General features: G+C 39.0%; 1 protein-coding gene across 1 annotated transcript in view; it reads left to right on the top strand.

Moving 5' to 3' along the window:
* The window catches only part of LOC139738203 (cyclic nucleotide-gated channel alpha-3-like), a 39,349-nt gene extending 27,411 nt beyond the window's left edge, over positions 1-11,938 (top strand). The window contains exons 14-19 of the mRNA XM_071648864.1: positions 358-537; positions 1,882-1,964; positions 4,914-5,098; positions 8,535-8,593; positions 9,623-9,658; positions 11,285-11,938. Of these exons, the coding sequence (XP_071504965.1) occupies positions 358-537; positions 1,882-1,964; positions 4,914-5,098; positions 8,535-8,593; positions 9,623-9,658; positions 11,285-11,938 (1,197 nt within the window). The remainder of the gene's footprint in view (positions 1-357; positions 538-1,881; positions 1,965-4,913; positions 5,099-8,534; positions 8,594-9,622; positions 9,659-11,284) is intronic.
* Positions 11,939-17,621: the final 5,683 nt, after the last annotated feature.

Below are 17,621 nucleotides of genomic sequence, written 5' to 3'. Positions count from 1 at the left end.
GACAGATAGAATCCCACAAGACAGGGACAACAACAAAATGGGCCAAGTATATTTGAGCCTTCACGCCACTTCCTCAGCCGGTCGAAATTTGATTTGTCCCGATGGTAGCGCCATTTTTGTAGTTTACAAAGGATGAGTAATTGTTCGTAGGCATCACACCACCTTATATGTAATATTTTCTACACTGATGGGATTTGTGGTCAATTACTTTCTTCTTATTGTATCAGTGTATAATATTTGTGGGTTTTTTCTTCTGGTCAATCCATCTTGCAAAGTATAAAATTATGAATCATAAGTCAAAAGTTTAACTATGGTAGAGTTGAATTTGAAGTAAGTCTCCCTATCATTCACCTTAAGGTGGTGGTGCAGGATTTGGAGAGCCAACAGCGGATGGTGGTCGCCACCCTGTCCGAGGGGAACTACTTCGGTGAGATCAGCCTGCTGAAGCTAGACGAGGGGCAGAACCGGCGGACGGCCGACGTGGTCTCGCTGGGCTACTCGGAGCTGCTCTGTCTCTCTAAGAAAGATCTCATGCAGGTGGGTCACGTGGTCTGACGATGCAGGGTCAAAGGTATCAGAGATCCAATGCCAATGATGCAAGAAATATATCAAAGATTGGATTTTACAGGAAGTCAGCATAGATATAAGGACACAGTCAGTCATGCCCGTGTGAAAATATCAGTGGTGAACCCGAGGAGGTATTATTAACCCCTTTCGTTCCGAGGATTTGGACGGTGTGTACAATACTATGGGATTTTCTGTGCCAATTGACATTGAAAGCACACAAAGGGTTTACTGGAGAAGTGAAGAATATTAAAGGACAAGTCCACCTTCATATTCATGTGGATTGAGTGAATGCAACAATATCAGTAGAACACATCAGTGAAAGTTTGGGGAAAATCGGACAATCCGTTCAAAAGTTATGAATTTTTAAAGTATCTGCATAGTCACTGCTGGATGAGAAGACTACTACAGTGTATGATGTCATAGGCGTACAACGATATAAAGAAAATAAAAAGAGAATTTTACAAAACTTTACTTTTTGAATGAAGTGCACGTTTCTTCAACTTGTTACTGACATATGTTAAGGGTAATATTATTCCCCCTGCCTTCTGAAAGAGAGAAGTCAAGTGTTCTTTTGTTATGCGAGAAAAGTAAAAATATGTTGAATTTTCTTTATTCTTTCTTTATATCGTTGTACTCATGTGACATCACAAGCTATAGTAGTCTTCTCATCCAGCCTTGAGTGAGCAGAAACTTCAAAAATTCATAACTTTTGAACGGATTGTCCGATTTTCCTCAAACTCTCAATGATGTGTTCTACTAATATTGCTGCATTCACTCAACCCACATGTCTATGAAGGTGAACTTGCCCTTTAATGTCGGGAAGTTAGGGTTGGACAAAAATGAAATATCACGGATGACAATATTCTGGAATTAATTGTCAAAGGGGATCAATGATAATCCAGATGCCTATACCTCCATCACTTTGGCCATTAGCATTTGAATCTTGGACACCCGCATAAGCCCTACTTTCATAAGATCTTACAGTTTAATCTTCAAAGATAATATAATTATGTGGCATGATAATGTAGTCTTAATGAGAACTGAAGACTTCATCAGTCATATTTGAATTAGGTTATCTGCAGACTTGTCGCCATCACGTGTATTTCGAAAAAAAAAATGAATTGATATTTTGTGTTGTTTTTCTTTTATCTGTATCTGTTCTCATCTCTGTGTTCATTTATGTACATCCATCTATTTATGTTTACATGAATGGTAAATTCAAATAATATGTACTGACTGGTATTCATTTATGTATAATTTCATCTTACAGTATTTATTCAGTGCCATTCATTATATGCATTTCCTTACCTAAAGGCTCTGGTCGAATACCCGGATGCAAAAAAGGTCCTTGAAATGCATGGAAGAGACCGGATGGAGAAGAACAAGGAGGCAGCAAGGTGAGCTCAGCAATTATGACTGTCCTTATTTGTCTGTTTACTGCAGTAAAATCCTCGATTGTGTACGTTCAAGTACATCATCAATACAGTCGCGTTAGGCAGAAACTATTTTTGTCTTTGTTGTTCGAATACGGTTCGACTGACCACGACTTCTGCAAATTTCTCTGCGTAATTTGGATGTTTGTTGAATCAAAGATTCAAGAAATGACTGTTCATCTACAAATTGATATCAATCCAGAAAGGAAAAAAAAAAAGACGGAGCCATACCTAACTGTGATGTCCCCAGCTATTCAATATGATGTATACAAGCGAATCCAGCCCTACTGGGTCGAGGGGCAATACGTCATCGGATAGAGTTGATAAACGCGCCTAACTACTATTTCCCCGCTCGTCAACTGAGACGGCCTAGTTGGCATTGGGACGTTCTCTCTCACAGTGTTTGGTTCAGCGGCTGTCGGACAATCCGTCTGTTTATAGCGAAATAAACAGAGACGCGGAAAACCCCTTCCCCCAATCTTTAATTGATATTACACTGTAATTCATCGCCATTCCACACAGTCGTTGCCAGAGCTGTTTGCGTTGCCTTTTCCCCCTTCTTCACTCCGTATATGCGAATCAGGAGCTTCATCTTTTCTTTCTCTTTCCTTTTTTTCATTCTTTTTAATTCTTCCCCGTCCGTTTTCCTTCATTTTGTTGCTGCTCATCCTACTCCTTTTTCTTTTTATCCTCTACACTCCGTCTGCGAATCAGGAACCTTTATCTTTCCTTTCTTTCTCTCTTATTTTCATTCTTTTTCATTCTTTCCTCGATTTCCTTCTTCTTCTTGATGCTCATTCTGCTCCTCTTTCTCTTCATCCTCTTCACTCCGTCTAGGAATCAGGAACCTTTATCTTTCTTTTTTCTCTTCTTTTCCATTTTCTCATTTTCCTTCTTTTTGTTGCTGCTCATCCTGCTCCTCTTTATTTCTACCCTCTTCAACTCACTCCCTCCTCTCTTTTTCTTACGATCATCTCTTTTTCAATCACAATAGTTCTCTCTTTCATTTTACTCTTTTTCTCTTTTGCTGTCAGTCAGTCAGTCATCCATTTCCTCTCCCTTCCTCTTTCTTCTAATTAATTGTTTTACTTCTTCATTTTCTGAACTATTTCTTCTTTCCCTCCTCCTGCTAACAATTCGACACTCAATATTTCTGTTTGTGTTTTCAGTATGGGAACATTGGCACTGTATTTCAATCTGTAGGAAAAGCTCGAGCGTGAAATAATTTCGTGAAATAATTTCGTGAAATGTTTATACTGCTTTTGAGGAATTGATCTTAATGGACGAATGGAGTTCCCTTGATAACATTGATGAGCTCGATACGAACGTCTCATGTAAATATCGTCCCATTGTCTTGCTAATCACATTGTCGCATCGTTACTACGTATCAGCAGTTGATCATTTATTCAAATAACATCGCGAAATAGTTATCTGTTAGCTTTATATTTTGATGTCACAATATGTGTAAGGAGAGAAATGCGAAAATAGGACCCATTTAAAACGACACACATGCAACTGTTGCCATTTATACCCTTCCAGTGACACACCACTGGACTTAAAACATATATTTTTTTCATGCTCGAATAGATCCATTCTCGATCTTTATGAAATCAATGGACAACACTGGCATTACCAACAGGAACTGCGTAATAAAAATGCTGTCCACCTTCACAAGAACTCCGGTTTTCGCTTTATTTCTAGGTATGGGGGGGGGGGGGGGACAAAAAGAGACGCACTTTGCTTAGGTTTTTTGATAGTCAACTATCACCCAGGCACGCTCGCATACGCACACGCCTCACGCACACGCATGCACTGACAAGGCATACAAACATATACGATTACGTTCCGTTTGGATCCATTTCAAGAAGTAATACAAGAGTACAAGCTGAACATGAGCCCGCTCTAATCTCGGCTGTGCTTTCCACATGATGTCTTCAACGAGAAGAAATCACTACGCCACGTTTGTTTTGTCTACAGCTTGCTAAACTAGGCTATCCCACCCAACGCGTCCCCGTTGCGGCTAATTGTGTTATGGAAATAACCTAGGCTAACTCTGAAGTCGTACAATCACATCCAATATCTAGAAATGTCACGATTCAGGTAAGAACTCAATTAGTTGGCTGAAAAGAGAAATAAATATTTTTAAAGTTCTTTCCAAAACATTTCAGTGAATACGGACGAAGATGATAAGTAAGATTAAACATTTACTTAAAAGGGATGAGTAATCAACGTGTAATTGTTAAAAAAAAGAGCATGCATTGAAAGTAAGAGAAACGATACCTCAAACTGAAAGTGTGTGCAAAAGTTTCTCATATCATCGTAACAATGACAGCTGTCTCAAGATTCAGGCCAACTCGATACTCAGTTATGACAATCGATTTGATTGGGACTGTGGTGTGGAATAACTGTACATCAATACATCATCAGGCCCACGCCTTCACTGAGTTGCCTGTCTAACGATATGTTGCCTAACGTGTTTTTCTCTCCAAAACGATCAAAATCTTGTCGTGCTTTGCTTCGTGTTTTGTCCCTTTCTAAAACAGTAGACGTAGCGTATTTATACCTTGGTAATATTCACCGACTAAAATTCAAGTTTAGCCTAACTGTCGATACCCTTAATTTCTTCACAAGAGTGTACGTACAGACGATCGCGTAATTATGACAACATAATATACACTGACAGTGATGGCTGATGTTTGTGTTTTTATTGACATTTGAATGAGCTTCAGCTTTTATAGGCTACACATAGAATTAAGATTAACACATACACTTAACACACACAACGCACAAATACACACACAGGCTTAGAACTGTTTCAACATAATTACTGTGATCAAGCAAGCGTAATCAAAGGAAAACTCCACCCTTTGTTCTTGATGTTGTTCCTGCTGGTTTTTTTTTCCTCGTTCACAGAATGCAGCGGAGAAAGTCCGAGGCGACGCTGCAAGTTCCCGACCAAAGTTCCCGCCCATCAGAAGACAACAGTGGCGATAGTTCTCGTGAGGGTCAGGCGAGCAGTACGGGCGGTAATATGACGAACCATGCCATCAAACAAACTACAGCAGTCACGGGCATTCTTAACCGCATGATTGACAGGAGTAAGAAAGTCACATCAACTCATTCTTTACTACCTAGGCCTACTCTTTTTACCAGTGGAAATGAAACAATAGTTAGATAATGAATTTCCATGAATATGCATAATTTGTACGAAGTGGGTGTGGCCTATTCGGACCACGTTGGGAAAAAAGATGGATCCAGACAAGACTAGGACGATGCCGTTTGAGGTGGAGGGAAGAATAAAGTTTTTTGTTTCTTTAAGTTTGATATCATTGGTGGTGGTGATTTGTTTCCGTGTCAGAATGTGTGACATGTTGTTGCCCAACCAGGATTTCCCTCCCTTCCGTAATAGAATGCATAACTGAAGACCGTTCATTTGATTTTTTTTTACATAAAGTAAAGTACTAATAAAACAGCTACAAAAACAATAGTAATAGTGAGAATAATAACTATGATAGATGATAATGATAATAATATTAACAACAATAATAATAAAAATGATGATAATAATAATAGAGATAATAATAATAATTATTATTATTATTATTATTACTACTTCTACTATTGTTATCATCATCATCATAATTATCATTATTGTTATTGTTGTTGTTTTTATTGTCATTGTTGTCATCATTATCATTATCATTACTTTTATCATCATTTATCAGTCAAACACCATGCTCTACTAGAATGTACGCATCTTTGGGAGATTCGAACTCAGGACCCCCTTTTTGGAGTCCAGAGCACCCTCCACTATACCACAGTTTTCCTCCTTCCTTCTTTCCTCTCATTTTCCCACCCTCACGTGTATGTCTACACATACACATAGCCGCTCTGTTTACATCTCTATGCGTTGAGATAGTAAGAAGCAGAATACACATTCGCTTCTATCGGTGCCGTTCGTGGAAAACATTTTACGTCGATTTTGTCTTCTGATGAAACATACTATGTGATTACAACGCCCCTTTCGTACCATAACTGGTGTTTTATTTCGCCTTCTTTGGTACTGAATGTTTTGTTCGGGTGCCCTGACTTCACGCAAGGAATATTCACGTGTCATCCTGTCGCCTTGCAGATCGAAGGTTTCCTCAATGTTCGCTGTAAACACTTTACCAGTTTGTCATGTAAAGATACAGTATGTGAGACTCAACTCACCCTTTGTTTAAAATTATATAAATATACTTTCACCTTCTGTCCACTGAGAATATAAATTTATTCAATTCGTTACTCTAAAGGTGTACTTTAAAAATATGAAGGGTTTAATGATCTCGAGTACGTCGATATGATAAGAATCTCGTCAGCCATCCTACAGTGTCCTAGCTATTTTTTTTCTTGTAATTCAAAATCGTCCCTAAACCGAACTCTATTGTTGGTGTTTAAGTAAGGGAAAAGTGGGAAAAGAGAACGAAAGAGTGGGAAATAGAGCGCAGTCGTCTAGGAAGGTGTTCAAAAAGGGTTCTAATCTCATTAGGTGGTTAGGAACGAAGCATTTATCAAGATAAAGTCGATCGTGTATGTAACTTTGGACACAACTGCGAGTGATTAATAGACGTTGCGATTTATAATGACTTATAGCGAACCAAACAATGCCTAATTGAGCGTATGCAGCTGTATAAAGACAGCTTAATCAGCAGTATTTACCAGAAAATGAAGCATCACACCTTAGAAATGAAATCTTTTCTTTCATCTAAATGCTTCCCGTAGCAGAGGGACAGGAATCGTGAAAGATAATTGGCTTTGTGGACCGACTTTTGCACACGATTTGTCGCATGATTTTTCGTTTTTTAATCAATCTCCTATTTTATGGCGTATGGCACATTCGTTGATTGACACGTCTTCTCTCTCCAGAATTAAATCTTGGCCCCCATGAATGACACCGATGATTAATCAATGTACTTTCCCTTCTCTGACGTAACTCTGCTGAAGTCAAAATCTCATAATAACACCGTTTTCTTATTCCCAGGCTTGCGACTAAATCTCGACTTTGCTATGTTTTCTACTGAAAATCGAAGCGTGTGGTTGGGACGAGAAAATACGACAAGATAATTAAGGATTGAGCGTAGTACTAGCTCTTAGCGTGAATTAAATTCTCATTTTGAATAAAAGAGGCATGTAAAGATAACGAGTTGCCTTTATTTCTTGAGACCTCCCAAGGAATGATTTCAGATGTAAATGCGGACTGTGGCTTTTGTGCATACAGCTCTAAAATCTTTTCAGAATGAAGTTAGTCTTATGTAACTCTCTGTAGTAATCGGCAACACAGCTAATCCTAAACCTACCACATTAGCAGATTCTGCTCGCTTGTGTTCCTGTTTCTTTGCTTGTTTGTTAATTTTTTTAATCAATACTTACAGTTGCACCGGGCGTCAGAGAAGGGGTAATGATTGTGGTGTTTATAATCATTTCCTTTTTTATATCTTTTTTTATATCTTTTTTTTATATCTGTATTTATATCTACATTTATATTTTTACATCTATGTTTATTTTCATATGTATAGGTATATCTATTTACATTATATATTTATATTTATATTTATATTCATATTTATATCTATGTTTCGATTCATATTCATGTTGGGTATTAAGTATCTCTTATCACGGAAGAAAAAGTGCTCACAATGTTAAGATAACAGTGAGTAAACAAAATGTGTTTCTTCCATGTGGTCAACGTTTATCCTTTAAGTCTTTCCAGAGGGAGGGGTAGCATTCCAATGTGCTGGAAGCAACATGACATAGGAAGCACTTCCGCGCTTTAACATGACGGACTTTAAAGTGCAATGCGGTGTCAATCAATGGCGTATAATCATTCTAACCGTTTTCCGATATAGCCTTGCTTGCTCGGCTGAGCGTGATGGTCAGAGCAGATTAGATTTCATGGATTGATCGATCCAACAGGGCGACCGGGGAGGCTCTTGGTTCTGTGGTATGAGATGGGTGTTTGTCGGGCATGGTGGGATCGATGTTGAATGAAACCCAGTTTGGCGCGACTCATCGACGAGGTGTATCAATTTCAAATGTCTTTTTTTAAAACTCTTTGATCATGTTTTAATTCTTGTAAGAAGTAGTTTGGTTGAGTCTCTGAAGTTTTTGACATGTGTATCTATTGCTCGAGGACCGTCGCGTCGTCTTTATTTGATGCATTCGATTTCATTTCTTCATCTTTCCATTTCATTCATTTTTCAGAATTGTATTTCACTCCGTTATTGTCATTTTTTTCTCTCAAAAGTTCTTGTCTTTACCAATATCATTGTCGCTATTGTTATCTGTTTTATTATTATGAGTACTACTTCTACTCTTACTGTTGTCATCATGATTGTTTATTTTCAGTATCATTATCATTGTTATTATTACAACGGTATCATTGCTGTTGTTGACGCCTTTTTCGTATAAGTCATTGACAGTTTGTATCCGTATATAGCGTCGCTTCGTGAAGTTTAACTGACATTATTTCCATACTTCTTGTTTTAAATCCAAAAGCCAAAGAGACGAGCGAACTCAGACACATCATCAACGAACTTCGCAATTTCGACAGTCTGGTGAGTTGGTTGCTGGCTTCAATCATCGATAGATACGCACCAAAGACATGCACATATAGCATTAAAAGAAATACACGCAGATGTCATCGAAACAATAGGTTAACATTTTGTAGGACAAAAGTAAACATTGACGACATAGTGTGGTAACAATGAGTAGTCATCCGACCCTCCTATAGGTCACTGCCCCTGTGACCATGACAGCGCTGGAGAGAAAATTATGCCTGTTAACTTACAATATCTTTCCGTGTATAATATCATTATTGCCCCCCCCCCCCCAAAAAAGAAGGTCATATCATGCCAAGAGAATGTTAGAGTGTAAAATTAATGCTTTCACCAAATAGTGTGATTGGTCGCAACCACATATAATTATGCAAATAAGATAACGCGATTATGTCATTGAATCACAAGTAATGCATTGGTTTGTACTTTGATGCACTTTAAATGTGATATTAACAGAAACCTAAACTTCTCGGATAATAGTCTTTTTGTAACTTGCATTGACGTGTTATTTACACACAGTAGCCAGTATGTCAATATTACACTCATGTGTATATAAACTAGGACTTTCACTTATTTACTACTTAAAAACTCCGGTTGTTAAAAAGGTCTAGTGCATTAATCGGGTAAACAAAAACATGCAATTTAAGACGAATAGATTAACTACGGTGAGCGTGAGAACTAAGTGAAAATTCGTTGTTCTTCTAGTACACTGTATGTCAGAGGATGCTTTTTTTACGGTCCGTCCTGCGTAAAAAAAGGAAAGAAATATTATCCTGTGTATTATATCTCGTGTTAGTGTGTGTGACTGCGAATGAGACATTTTTTGATAGTTGCACAAAATGATGACTCTCTACAGAATGGACAGTAATATCCTTCATCTAAAGTACGTCAGCCATGTGATGTCATCAATTTCTTTCTTTTTTTTCTGTTGCCGTTTTTTTGCCCAAGAGAGCCAACGCCCTCTAGCTCCTATGTGAAAGTCTCGCCACTGTGTTATTTTCGCCCTGTTTCTCTCTTCTTCTCTTGCAGGCTACGAGACAAAAGGTTGCCGAACTGTCGAAGCGAGTGAGTTAGTCTATCCACTTTGATCCAATCGCTTTCAAGTGCAATTAAAAGCAACGCCAAAGTAACCGTTTTGTCACACAATAAACAACCTCTCAGAGATGGAGGCGAAAGGGGAAGCCAAACCAACTAACACTTATCACACCTCAACAAAAGGCCGTCCTTTTTCGCTATATCTTTCTTTTTTCTCTCACTCTACTCTTCCTATACCCATCTCTCACTTCACGCTCAATAAAGCTGGTACAATCGCCAGTAGATTACTTGGTCTCTTCCTGTCCCGATTAATTCCCCGCGCCTGTTTAGACTGGGCATTGCAATGGATGCTACAGCTTGGTTTTCATTCATCATGGCGGCCGTGAAATGATAGAGCAGTGCCGTCGCACGGCATCGACGTTCCATTTTCCTAATAGAAAAGCGATCCGTGAGCGCGCGTGGAAAGCCCATCGTCCCTAAACCCCCCGCCAACGAGTGATTGCCTATCCGATTTAAACGCAGTTTCCGTCGCGCTGTTCTTTAATTGCGCCACCGAGATGCTCGGCGCACCGACGGACTTCTCAAGTTTCACGCGCCGGCGATCTCCGGGATAGTCCACCAGCGGAGCTCTCTTTCTATCTCTACCCGGCTTCGATCCAAAACCAATCAACTTGATGAAAGTCGATGGAGATTTCGGAAGAGCTCATTTTGGAATCTTCTCATAACAACCCTCGATTGCAATGAGGCCAATTTTCTTCCAATTTCCACTTACCCCTTTCCGGCCCGATGTCGGTTTTGGAGTCTGATATCGCCACTTTTCTGCCGTCCCCTCCCCCCCCCCTCCCCACTACCCACTCCCACTTGACTTCAAGCTATCTGTCGTTGTCTGACTGTCTGGTGTGTTCAAATCTAACGCTGACTCAGGTCTGCCTTTTTCTCTCTCTTCTCCACCCTGTATCTCCTGCTCAACTTCCTTTATCTATATCCCCAATCGTATTTTCTTCTTTTCCCCTACATTTATGTATTTATGTCTCTCCATCCCTTCCATTCCTCCCTCTCTCTCCCTCTCTTTTTCTCCATCTCTCTTTCCCTCTCTCTCTCTCATTCTCCTATTCCTATGTATTCCTTTAAGGCCACCGTATGTACACTACTATAGTATACTAGTACGACTTTCGGTTACACGACTAAGCGACTTTGGATTTGAAATTAACAAACGTGTTTATTGTGAGGCTAATGAGATTTATTTCGGATCCAAAGTCTGTCAGTCAGAAAGTCGTATTGTGTGCGGTGGCCTTTAATTCTTTACTTCTTACCATGGTGAAAAGATCAGTCGATGTAACATTCTACATTCGTTATCGTACAAAGAAAGGGGTTATCATATTTTTCATCCTGCTCCCATGATACATGTATCATTCTCATGCAGTATTCTGATACATCTTGAATGAATTATTTTCGATGTTTTTTATCTCTCTCTCTCCATCTCTCCCCCTCTCTCTCCCTCCCCCTCTCTATCTCTTTCGTTCTCCCTCCCTTTCTCCAAGTCTAGCTACCTCTCTTACATTTACTTTTAATTCCTGTCCTGCAGCACCATAATTGTAATGCAAATTCTTACCCATGTATGTTTATTTTGCTTCTCATTCCTCCACGCGGAAATAGTGTGATGACCTGAAGAAACAGCTGTGTGAACGCGACGGTGAACTGAAGCGCGCTCTTCGACGCATCGACGAGCTGGAGAGTCGTGTAGAGAATAAACTGCGCCGTGGACCTCTGGGACGCGGACGCCCCAACGGAAGTCACCAGAAGCGCATGAACCTCAGCCGCCTGGCGCTCACCAACCTGAGACGGAGCAACAGCATGGAGAGCAGCGGGGACGACTCGTCGAGCGTGTGGGCAAGTTTTGACGCGGAGGACAGCGGGCCAAGAATCCTTATCACCTTGTCGTCGGAAGAGAAGTCGGGTTCGACACACGACGGCAATGCGAGGACGGGAAATGGGCGGACGGTCAACGGTAATCGGTGGGCGCGCACCATGATCGTGCCCGGCATCTGCCTCAACGGAGTGATGCAGCAGGAGCCGACAGAATTCGAACTCATCCGATTTGTCGGAGACAACGCCGACTTCGACCCGAACGACCGAATGCTGCTGGAAGAGATGGCGAACGGTGACGATTACGCGAGCGAACGCCGAGACGTTCTCTACAGCGATCTGCAATCGTTGTCTTCGAGAAGTTACCTCGATTCGAATCGAATGTCGGCTGAATTAACGGACGCTTCATGCTTCAGCGATAACTCTATTGACAGTGACTTTTGAAGAACACTGGACGATGAAAAATGACTATTTTTTCTTCCTCCGAATTGCACGAATGTACTCAGCAGCTAATTAATTGAACTCTCATTCAGAGAATTATGATTTCCTTCTTTTGGGGGCAGATTTAAAACACTCAATAATCAATACTTTATAGCTCTTGACAAAATGTATGGTGATAAGCGATTTTGGCAGATATAATATCGAAAAGCGTATTCAGTTCCTTCGCAATGCATACGTTGTATCAATTACTATGTATTGATTGTTTGAGGTTAAATATTATGCATATTTTCCAGGGGATCAATATCAAGTGAGTGCAACAGATATGTGGAAACAAAATCAGTATCCAATGACGAAAATCGAAGAACATTTGAGCGTCATTGGAATGTATAGTCAATATCGTTATCTTCCGCTACCGACACTGGTGCAAAATTCCTCATTTTTCTGCACAAAAACAGAAAATAATGTCATTCTTAATTGAACGAAGTATTTTGCGCTTCATATATAACGGAAGCATGCGATAATTTCTTTGCTAATTAAATTGAAGGGGAAAAGTAATTTTTCCTCTCTTAAGAGAAAAGCAAAGTTCATATCTGTTTCATCTCCAAAAATGAATGAAGGGTATACTACGTAAATGGCGTCACAGTTAATTGACTTACAGATCAATATCAAATCATTTGGAAGTGCCGAAATTTTAGCAAGTAAACAAGGGGGGGGGGGACGCTGCCCTTGACTGACCTGTTGATGGCTAAGTTGAGATATCTTATTACATGTTTCCTTCGCTTTCACCGAGCATGCAAAAAGTCATTGTATCTTTTTTTTTTCAATTTCAATTACGATGTATTTCTACAACTTTTTTTTTCAAGAATACAATGCACCAACGAAAATACAACACATCGAAGATGAAGTGTTTAAACTAAAATCAATAAATAATTCAGAAACATCATTCAGTAACAGATTGTGGCATTTCAGTTTCATGACATGTTCCACGTTGCAAGGACAGACACAATAAAAATGCGTAATGATGTTTGACGAGATGACAGCCCTTTCCCGACAGAACAACTAACAAACTATTCTCAAGGATTTACTGGCCAAAAAAAAAAAAGGGGGGGGGGGGTCTAGCTTCTCTTTGTTGTCAACCTTCCCCCTCCCACTTCCATTTTAATTCAGTTGTTTGTAAAATCAGCTATTAATACTCTTCATTATGCCATTTTTTGATTAGCAAGACGTTGGTGAGAGAAAGGGCGCTAAAGAGGAGGAGCGTCACGTTTATCAAAAATGAATTATCTTTTTTGCGGTTAATTTGGATTTCAAAGGATACAACTGAAATACATGTTCATACACACTCCAAACACGTACTTGTCAATCAGTATTTCTTTTTTTTCCTCACCCATCCGATCAGTACATTCCAGCAAAGTACTTTCGCCATCCTTAAATGCATAAGAAAACTCAAACACAATCTTTTGATGTTGGATGTTCGCACAAGCAGGACGTATTCCACACAGTGTGTTTTCTACAGTGTGGAGGCGCACGAAAAAGAAAACAGAGAAGGTCTTTATCAAATCGCCACTTTTCCGTTAAACACGATTTATTCTTATCATCGACAGTAATTCAAGTATACATATCGAAAATGAGAGATCAGACTTTCGGTAAATTTTGATTGGTGTCAATAGGTGAATTGTAAATTTTTCGAAGCCAGTTTTGGCATTGCACTTCTCTGGTGTAGGTCCGTGCCTTTCATGTACCATTGAACTAAGCGCCGATTCGAGCAATTTCCTTCTCATTGGTTTCGTGTGTGTTCTACAATCCTTGACCCTATTCGGTTTGATGTTGTGACGAGACGAAATAAACACGTTGTAAGGCGATCTCTTCCCTTTATGTTAACTCCGATACGGAAACACAATCGTGTTTTCCTAACAGCATCGTTCGTGCTCATCTTGCAAACTTAAGTTCAGTCACGACCATGCAACTACATGTATAAGAAATTCGACGTGTCTGGACAGATAATTACTAAATATGCTTTGTTTACTTTATCCAGCAAATGCATCCATTTATCTAGGAAGAAAGTGGATGAAAGTGCAGACACAAATGATATTCCGGCCGCAGACAGTACGTCAGGAAAAAGGAGCTGTTTAGGTTCACATCATGCAGTTAAGCCCAGAAGGAAATAACTTCGCTACAGTTTGAATTATCAACTCACCCAACATACAACATTAATGACAATTAGGTACGTCATATCCTACTCCTCGAATCCTGGAACGACAGAATGACGTCATTAATAGGCTTATGCATGCACACTTTTAACAGAAAAAGAATCAAAGAATACTTCCAGAACTCATTAGTACACTGACTTGTTTTCGCCCAATTTCTTTTAGGTTACAATACAAAGTCGTTTTAAAAGTTAAACACGGTGGAAAAGAAAGATACTCTAATAGAGACAGAAATGAAACATAACACGTACTGTCAAACTGCCCGGTTTGAAGCCAAAGGGATAAGATTCGGTTTGAGAGTGCGAACATTTGCGAACATTTTATGAAAAAATTACAATTTAAGTGGGTTTTTTGTCAAAAACATGTACAAATATATTGAAGAGATATGATGAAAATGTCCGTCCTCTAGTCTCAAATGTAATCCCACGTTTTGTATCATGTTTCGCTATATTTTTGTCATAAAAATGTGTTATCATAATGTTGTATTTATCGATGAAATTTATTGTTACCAAAGAGCAATAAACACGGTGCAATGACTGTTGCTCGCCCGAGATTCCAATCAATTTTGTGTCTGTGTATTTTTTGTTCGATTAAACATGGGTACGAAAATTTTTATTTCAAGTTTCGAGGGCTATTGTTTAATAATTATGATCATCTTTAAATTCATCCGCATAGTCAGGATATGGATAGTTATATGTGTATGTTTATGTATCATATGTATATTAAATATATATATATATATATATGTTTATATAAATACATTATAATATATATACATCTACATATATCTTTGAGTGCTTGTCTGTCGGTATGTTAATTCGAGTATCGCTTAATACATGTAAAAGCGGTCCAAACTCTGAAAATGAATAAATGAATGAATGAATAAATGAATAAATAAATAAATAGATTAAGCAGTCCAAATTCAGCAAAAATAGTCACTGGTCAAATGCAGTAAGCTTTGTACTATAGTTTGCAAAAATGCCGGCGAGGAAAATGATATTGATGTGTAATTACCTACATTCTGAAAGGTGAATGCCATTCTTCGAACAATTTTTTTTTTTAAACAAGAGGTATTTTGGAAATCTGATATAGCATTTCAACATGTCAAAAACCAAATGGGAGAGACCTTTTAAGTTAACAAGTGAAAACAAAATTGCTTCATTCATTTACAACCCTACCGAGCCATAAAGTAAATTGTATAAATAGGGCCGATTTGCGATAATAGAACTCGTAAAGTCATCTGGGTTAATATTACTGAAATCATACAAGTTTCTGCTCAGTTTTCTACGACTCAGACAAGCACTGTTTGTCCCAAACTTCTTCTTAGTTGGGTGGCGTCCCTTTTATCCTCCTCATGAACGCATCGTTCTGCTTTTCTGCCCCTTTTCTCATCTCGCTTTGCAAGTGGTACTCAGATTTCTCCTGCGTACAATGGTGCCCTAATTGACTTTAAACTGCTCGGGAACCGGAGGCGGGCTCGCTCCCCCGCTGCGCGCGCTAAATTGGTTTGAACGCATCCGACCCGGGGGTTGCTCGGTGATACCGTTTGTCGGCCGGCGAGTACAAGGCATATCTAGTGGAATTATCATTATGGGGAGTCTTAGAAAGATAGGATTTTCTATTCTTCTCCGCCAAAATGAAAATCAATGTGCATTCCTGTAAAGCCAAGTCCGATTTCCGACGACGTCCGAGTGCGACGGTCTGTAGGATGAAGACTTAGTGGTTTAGTGTGGCGCCTTCAGTGTATTGACCTGTAGGCCTGAACTCTCTGATCATCAGAAGATAAGTGTTCTGAGAGAGGGAGATCAAAAAAGGGAGAAGGGAAAGGTATGAATTTGCTATGATGCCATACAGGGTACCAAAGATGGAAAGTAACAAATGGTTTGATGCAACTAGGGTTTCTTAGGCACCATTTGTAGGCCCCTACATCTTCCATAACCTTTTTTCTTTTTTTTTCTTTTTTTTTTGCATTTCACTAGTAATCAAAATCTCACGTCCCGTACAAGTTGGACGCAATATCACTGATGTTTAGAATAATGATGAAAAAGATGATGATAATGTTTATGATACGTGTAACAATGATTATAATGATTTTGATAACAACAATGTTATGACCCAATTAAGGCAGAGGTAAAGCACATACCAATGAAAACTTTCATTAACCATTTTCCGCAGCATCGTCATCGAGTAATATAAAATTCTATGTATTCATAAAGCATGATCAGTTGATTTTCTTGGATATTTTGTATTGACATGTTTTGATAACTGAAATATCCAACACATCTAAGGGGCTTATTCTTGTATATATATATATATATATATATATATATATATATACATACATACATATATACTTATGCAGACATGTATACAGCGCACACATGCGTGCGTAAACGTAATCTGGTGTGTGTGTGTGTGTGTGTGTGTGCGTGTGTTTTACGTGTTTTCACATAATCTGTACATCTTGATTATTGTCTTATTTTGCATCGGTTTTGAGAGTGTGTGTGTGTGTGTGTGTGTGTGTGTGTGTGTGTTTGTAAGTGCATCAATCGAAAAGTAAAAATAAAATGTATGTTTTTTTTCAGTTGCATTGATACATAGTGGATCAATGTTTCGTGGTACCATGGTGGCGAGGGCAATAGCAGGGTATTTCGGGCTTTAATCCACAGCAGACAATCCGGGTAACATTAGTAGACCGAAGCCTGCGACCCGCCGTATTATGAGCATCTTGGAAGAAACTTTCGATCGGACTTGATTAATCAAAAGAACACCGCCCCGATCTCCTCCCTGGAACTAAATGGCGACATTTTGGGAGATAGTGGATCATCACCCACCCTTACGCATTGTCATCAGCTGTAGGCTTCCTTTTCGCCGCCACTGACGTGGAAAAAATGTGGCTCGATCCGAGGAGATGATCACGTGACATATCTATTTGTAGGATGCACACACACGGTTGCGCTTTTTTTTTAAAAGATTTCTCTTAGTATTTCTTGTCTCCGTTGAGAATGGTGTCTTCAAAGTTTTCTGCATCGTACTCGAATGCCATTCATATTCGGTGACATGTTAGGATGTAAAATTAATCTAGGAATTTTCGTGTGAATAGATGTACAGTACATACAAATTTAGTGTTTTGGTTTTGTGTTTATTGTGTGTGTGTGTATGTGTATGCAATAATTCATGTTTGCTTGTAAAAAAAATGTGATTTGACCACTTGGTAATAATTTATCTTCCCCTAAAGATGGTCTACTGCAATGACGATAAAGAGGACAGGCACACTTCACGTATTACTTTAGTCCAGTATAACTTTTTTCAAGCGCTTGGTTAACCAAGTTTCAATGTTTGTTTGTTTATCTGTTTGTTGTTGTTGTTGGCTTTTTTGTGAGACGGTTAACAGTGAGGAATTGTTGGAAGTGTATTCACTGCTGTTCATTGGATGCAATATTAAACAGAACAAATACAACACAATTTTCTTTCCTATT

This window comes from Diadema antillarum, unplaced genomic scaffold, assembly GCF_040938485.1.
Source record: "Diadema antillarum isolate AM-2024a unplaced genomic scaffold, OU_Dant_1.0 scf00000029, whole genome shotgun sequence".
Taxonomy (NCBI): Eukaryota; Metazoa; Echinodermata; class Echinoidea; order Diadematoida; family Diadematidae; genus Diadema; species Diadema antillarum.
This window is presented reverse-complemented; position numbering and strand designations above follow the sequence as displayed.